Below are 7,600 nucleotides of genomic sequence, written 5' to 3'. Positions count from 1 at the left end.
CTGCTTGACAATTTAGTGGGCATGGTGATTGATGATTTTTGTGTAGTCTATCATTGGTATATTTTATGAAAGTTGAGTAGTTTCAGTTTAAATTACCTAGTTCACTTTCAATAATCTAATAAAACCCATAAATTTATTTCTACTAATAATAATATACTATCACAGGGAAGTATGTTCTTTGCAATTATTAATCCTTAATATATAATATAATCACATTATGCCCAAGTTCTATAATGATATCGCAGGTATGTTACAACTTGATTACATTACTGTTGCCTTAACAGCTATTACATGCCATCTATGTAAACAGTTGTTGCAAGTTTTAGCAATACTGCACATGCCTTTCATACCTTATTTTGCAGGCAACTGTCTAATAAAAATACCACAATGTGTATTTGCAGATTCAAATAAAAACGTATCACTAAGATTTATTTAGGGATAAACATTATCTTGTGTTACATATGTATGGAATTATTATTTCCTATCTCAATGTGTAGTGTAATATTTAATAAAGAATGTATTCAGTATGACGCATTTTTTAAATAGAGTTTCTGTTTTTTATTATATGATATTTTTATTTTCCTATATTTGGTGAAGAGTCAGTCAATTTATTATTTACATTCCTGTAATTTTACTGTTTAGTTTTACAGTTCCACTTATAGTTGGTACCGATCAACCAAGTTAAGCAACGTTGATTATGTATACTCGTATATCTACCATGTATAATTGGTATGACATTTTAATTTTAGCTTAAGGAGTTTAAATATGCCGATGCATAAGTTATGTTTGAAATAGTTTTTTTTTTTGTATTAAAAAAAAACAATATACTGAATTCAAAACAAATTTCTTCATTGAGGTTTAAAACCAGTTTCAGTCCGTGTACAGTACAATACTTGGTTACATTTATTATGAACGGGCATATATTACTGGTTACTCCAGTTCAAGGACGCCATGTTACGTTGAATTTTTCAACTGACTACGTAATGAGTTTAGGGCACTTGCATATTAAAACAGTGTAGGCGTCATGCCAACGCATTATAATACTTATTATGTATATCATTACACCATAGGTATGGAAATGGTGGAGTAACACTAATGAGACTTCATATTTAAGAGCGTTTATACGAAGCCTACTGAAAGGTGGTAACATCGAAATTATCTGTTCAATTTAAAAAATAAATTATTTTTAATATTTCTGATTAATTGTGTTAAAAATCTTCTAAAGGCTAATTAAAATGTTAATCATGGGATAAGATCTTATCACTGAAGTTTTGACAGTAAAAAATATAAAAGGCTACGGAAGTTTAAATCTTTGCAAAATACAAGTATGAAGTAATTAGGTGCAAAATTTTTCGTGGTAAATTGTGTGTAATTTAATCTATTCATTCATTGTTACTAGGTATAAAGATTATTTGACATATAATTTTTTTTTTAAATTACTACTATTAAATTTAATGCATAAAAGTCTAAAAGTCGTATTGTTGTAAACAACACAGTTTTTATGTATTCCGGAAAAAATCGAATTATGTAAATTACATGATTATTAAAATGACCGATTATGTACTTTATCTGAAATAGTTATAAAGTAGAAAGTTAGGGCCGCATGATATTAATCTGTGTATTATGGTCACCAATCTATATACACATTCATTTGTCAGTGTTTCGTAGATTAGTAGGTTTCCTAATTTCATTAATATGCCATAATTCTATGTGTAGGATCCTTGTTAACATTATAAATGTAAAAGTTGGTTTATTTTTTACCTTTGGCGTTTCAAAAAAAACATCAGCATCATTAACAAAAATCATCAGTAAAACATCAGTAAATTATAACATCAATGTTAAAAATATATCACATCAAATTGATCATATTCTAAATGTCTGCTAAATATCTAGAATTACCGCTTTCTGCTTAGTCTTAACTACTACAAGTAGTATAAAACGACGAGGCCACTTCACAATTAATGCCAATTTTATGCGAACCAAAATTAAGTAAGCATTAAGCTAGAAGGTGCATTCTAATTTAATTATGGATTAAGTTTCTATTTACTTAATTTCTTGTAAATGCTGACGAGATGACACACTTACCTGTGTTTAATTTTGTATTGTGATGAGTTTTAAATAATGGAAATGAGCGTAGGTAAATTAGTAAAATCATCAATCATATAGCGTGCTCCGTGCACTCATCTGTTATTTACACCATTATTTGATGAACATTAGACGAGTGTGAGATATTAAAATAATGTAGTTACGCATATTGTATAATCGACTTTCATACAGAAAATTAGTTACCTTATACAGGGTGAAATCGAAAGCATTAGCATTCTTTTAATATAATACTCTACTAATGAAACTATTTACTTTTCCCAAAGTAACAAACGTTGATAAATGAAAAAAAAATTGAGACATGCATACAACTTGACAGTTGGACGCACCATGATGGTACATACCTATGGAGGCTGGGGAGAAAAGAATTGTTAGTAATGGGGTCTAATTGAGCTATTGCTAGCAATACACCCTGTCAGGCCGACCTTCACGCGGTTCCCCCTGGAAACCATCGTGGTTAATCATAGTGGAATTCGTCACGATGGGCTAACTGACCTGCTGTCATCGTCACCTATCATCTATCACTGGTGCCGTGCCAGCATACACCAATAGCGCAAGAAGAGTTATCATTTCATTATCATCCAATAAAAAAACCTATGGAGGTTCAAAATTGAGTAACCTTTTTTTAACCATATTTTTTGGGAGCTTGTTCAGTTTCTTTAGTAGAATACTATCTTAAAAGGATTTAATATCATTAACTGTCCACTGCTCAATATAGGCCTACCCCATACGAGTAATGGTTTTGCCAGTAGTTGCCGCGTTTGGCAGGTAGATAGGCAACCGCAGATAGGCTTTTAGTAGATATTTCAAGAGAAACGTTGTTGTCCATCCCTCGACCTTTAAGTTCCCTTAGTCATCTCTTATGACACCCACGAGAAAGGAATAACTCATTATAAGCCCCAACCACAGGACAATCTTAATAGGTTGCTAGTGATTTCTTTCCACCGTGTATATTAAATCTTGCTAGGCTTTTTTATTTATGAACTCCCTGCAGTAATGTGTCCAAATAATGTCTAGAGGAGACTACCTAAAAATGTAATGATATTATTCTCACACCTTAGAATTTAAAACGAAAATAGTTGCGTACAATGCGGTTTTAGAGTTTGTCCCATTTGTGGGCTGAGTTTATTGCCGATTCTTTCCATGGAGATATGTTGTAGGATTCCCAAAAAAAAGGTAAAGAAAAGATTTTTTTGGATTAGCTTGTTTGCCAATGTAACTAGCCTAAAACCAGTCATCAGACGAGCCTTATGCTCTTTACCACCGTTGTGGTATAAAAAAATTACATATGATAATAGAATATGCTTATTGAAGTCCATTTTACGTGGGCTCGCGGTCCATTGAGTAAGTAAGTATTATGTACATACATTTAGACATGAAAAACGCGTGGGCATGTGTAAGGACGGCCAGTGTTAACGGACACTGCGAACGTGCCTCGAATGTGTTTACCATGCAAATGTTCAAACGTATTCAAACAAAGTTGTCGGTATAAGTCACATCTAAATTTCTAAGAAAGAACGATTTTAAAATCGACTGGTTTTTCATCGAAACAACAATTTTGGTGTCAGAGGTCTGGTTGGATTCAAAATTTCTAACAATTGCAACGGGCGTTCCTTTGTCGGTACATTGTACTATGTAGTTCATTACGTGATGTCGTGTGATAAGACACGCCCAACAAGAAAAGAACGTTAACGGTTCATTGAAATCGAAAGAACGAACTAACAAACGCGTGAGCCGCGGCATGCCGCAGCGAGGAACAGGTTAGTGTCGGCGACACATCCCGAGACGGGCGCGAGGTTGTTGCGAACCCGCGCAGTGCTCCGGCGGCCGTGCGTGCGCACGTACATTCGAACACCTAACGACCAACCGCGGTAATCACCGCGGACTACGGATGGTGTATGAGACAGTACATGAGACCATAACACATGATTTATGTCTTAAATCATTCAGTGTTTATAATCTTCAAGTAGCTTTGAAACAATACTAATATTGAATCACCTGCCAACCATATGATGAGACTTTGTATGGTGTTGAAGTGTCAGTGCAACCGGTGACTTGAATGATTGTTTGATAGAATGTTACGAAGTGAACTGGCGTTTTAAGTGGTAGCAATGGCGAGCTTTGAGGACCTTGCCTTCGACTGGGCCACGCTTTGCCAGGAGTGCCCCGAGTGCTGGACCGCGTCAGGTGAGTGACCTTCCTGGCACCGTCATTTTTACTTCGTCTTTCTATTTTAAGATTGTATAAAAAAACATTGTTTGATTTCTAAGGATTTTCTTACTTTAGCCATATAACCTTTATAGTAAAAACTATTTTCAAACTACCCACATTCCAATGTTGATATTCAGTAGGTACATATCCTTATCTAATGAAGCTACAAATTTGTATGAAATCATGATCAAATAAACTCAAATATTTTTTTATTATAAAATGAATAGGTTAAGTGCATTTCATTAGTTTAATTTTGTATGCTTAAGTTGAGGGCTTAAACGTAATAACCTTGAAACTATTACCTACATATTTATTTACCAACATTCTTAATATGGTTTGGCGGGTTTTAACACGAATTATTTAATGATAAGAAATATATTTATCTCATACTAACTAGGTTTTGACTAGTTTGTATTAGCTGTGCTAATAATTCGTAAGCAGACAGGAGTAAGTACAAAAAATAGGCACGAAAATTTAAAACTAATCATCTAGTACCAAAATTTTTAACTAACTTAATCTTGGACTTTATTGTAATATTAATTATAGACTAAATTATAGGTCAATAAAATAATGTTTAGGGTTTAGGTATTAGTTCGAGATTTTATTAAAAATCAATAAGAATCATGAGGTTCATTGACTTAAACAATTGTAGACGGAAACAAATTTTGTTACGGCTCATTATAAAAGTAGATGACCTGATAATGACCTGATTGTCGACGCAGCATAAAGATAATGTAATAATAATTGTAGATCCATTGAAATGTAAGGAACTATCGTGTGATCCTTGCCTGGCCTCACCATTTCAGATATCGAAGTTAGTCGCCAAATGCTTACCCAGTTAGATTGTTGTTTACAAAGTACAAGACCGGTTTAATGAGTTCGTGTATCAGAATTTTATCAACATTTAATCTAATGTATTTTTCTTATGGGACGAAAATATAATAGTAACTCCGCCTACGTTATCGGTGTATGCTGGCTGAGTGCCAGTGAGAGATGATAGGTGTGGATAAAGTCAGCTTAGTTAGCCCATCAAGATTAATTACAATGAGACCCTTAATGCCCATTCATGATAACCTCTTACCTATTAAATATTAAACATATAATCTATTATAATTGTTTTGTAGACGACTATGACTAGTATGAGATTTAAGAAACAATTTATAATTTACAATAACGCTATGATTGTGCATAGTCATATACAAGTCTAACACGAGATCGTGACAGATGGAGAAAAGCAGTGAAGAGGGTCGAGGTCGCGATCCTTTGGAATGAGGTCCCGAATGTAGAGAGAGTGCATTATCATTAATAATATTAGAGACTGTCTTGATAAAAGGAGGACCGAGACTACGATACTGTATGTATAAATACGTAAATCTATTATAAGAGAACATTATCTTTATCCGTGACATCCTTTGTGCGTTTTATATATTTGTCAATGTAACACTTAATACACACTAAAGATGTATTATAAATTTCATATATATATATATATATATATATATATATATATATATATATATATATATATATATATATATATATATATATATATATTGTGTACATCTATAAGCATTTATAAAGTTGTCTCAAACAATAATAGAAAGTAAAAACTTTTCATATACCTAATGTTAAAAATTATGCTATTAGCACAGTATGAGTAACTATAAGTAAGTATATAGTGAAATTACTTGTACCTGTTCTTTCACACTTTAAACTTTCGTAAAAGAAATTGTAAGTATGTGATAACACGATTCTAACCTTGGTTACGTGTGGCTCGCCTTGCATCATTACAACATTTGATTAATGTTTGCACTACTTATTAACACTAAAACATCAACTCTAAACATTTGTCGGTATGTTGTACGATACAAACACGGACAAACAATCGTCTCGTATCTTATTAACATCCATACCTTCTTTCATAATATTATATTGTATACATATGCATGTATATAAATTTCTCCATGTTATTAAATACTCATAAGTTGTGTAAACGTACATATTGGCTATTAATTTTGCATCTATTTAATTTACATTAAATTTTGCAGTTGCCAGTTTTGTAACCAAATATGTCATAGAAACTCGTTTATATGACATACTAAATTATCAAATTCTATTTATAAATACAATATTAGTACTGCTTTCAGAAAGGTTTAAAAATCTCATTTAATTTAAGCGATGAAATTATACAATGAAATACCTAAGTTTCATTGCTCAAGTGAAATGAAATCAATTTCCAATGACACAAATCACAATTATATATTACAGACCTAACTTGCCTTTATAGCTGAATGTAAAATATAATTATACTTCTCCTGCAATGCAGCTACACTGTAAACTATCAACTGAGTCCGGTAAATCCTCTGTTTGTTACTTTATCTACATTTCTTGCAACAATCAGTGTCATCCAATTTTGTTTCAGAAAAAAATCTTACATCTAGGTCATTCTAGGCAATTAATATAGGAAATATTAAACAATATTATGAACAGTGACAATCTACTCGTAATACTATTTTTTTTATAAAACTTAAAATGGCATACAAGCCGACGGCCCACTTGATGCAAAGTGGTAACCGTCGTCTATAGACATGAGTCGTCCTTGGTACAACTCATGCATTATTATTCCTGAGGTGTTATAAAAAATGTGTTAATCTAATAATAGAAATCGTAATCTACACATTGTGTTATTTATATTACAATTTGCTGAAATATGAAAATCCATCAATTTAAGCATTAAATTTTAGAAGTAAAATGCGGGAGGAGTTACCTGTGATTTTATTTACTTTTATTTGGGTATTTGTTTCTAATCCCACCGGTTACGACTTCTCTAAATTTTCTAACATTATTACATTCACAGCATAAAACTGACTAAGAATTGTTCTATAAATTGTATATTATGCTTCTCTAACTTACAAAATAATAAACATTTTTTGGAAATGTAAATTTGTGGAACAGTTTAGTTCCATAAACTGTATTTAAGAGGTTTTGTATTATTTAATTTGCTATAAATCGATTACACGATGTATGATAAAATAATTATGCTCTCACAGTCCATGATTACCCGCGCGTAGCCGGGGTGAATTGCTAGTAATAAATAAATTCCAAATCTGTCACGACTTACCCGGTCTCTTTTTTATGAGGATGATATAAGAGTTTTCTTCACTAAGAAATAAATATTAAATTTGTATAGTTCTAAGATTTAGTTCTATTGCACTACAGACAGTAGAACAAAACGCACGTTTTAGCCCGTTTACGTACAAAAAGTTCATTTTTTGTTCGTTTAGTT

General features: G+C 32.1%; 1 protein-coding gene across 1 annotated transcript in view; it reads left to right on the top strand.

Moving 5' to 3' along the window:
• The first annotated feature begins 3,903 nt into the window (after positions 1-3,903).
• The window catches only part of LOC113517215 (cerebellar degeneration-related protein 2-like), a 90,456-nt gene continuing 86,759 nt past the window's right edge, over positions 3,904-7,600 (top strand). Inside the window, exon 1 of the mRNA XM_026901810.3 lies at positions 3,904-4,290. Within this exon, the coding sequence (XP_026757611.2) occupies positions 4,215-4,290 (76 nt within the window). The 5' untranslated portion in view covers positions 3,904-4,214. The remainder of the gene's footprint in view (positions 4,291-7,600) is intronic.

Source organism: Galleria mellonella, unplaced genomic scaffold (assembly GCF_026898425.1).
Source record: "Galleria mellonella isolate WM207_F2 unplaced genomic scaffold, CSIRO_AGI_GalMel_v1 utg223, whole genome shotgun sequence".
In the NCBI taxonomy this organism is placed as follows: Eukaryota; Metazoa; Arthropoda; class Insecta; order Lepidoptera; family Pyralidae; genus Galleria; species Galleria mellonella.
The sequence above is the reverse complement of the archived record's forward strand: the minus strand, read 5'-3'. Positions and strand labels throughout refer to the sequence as shown.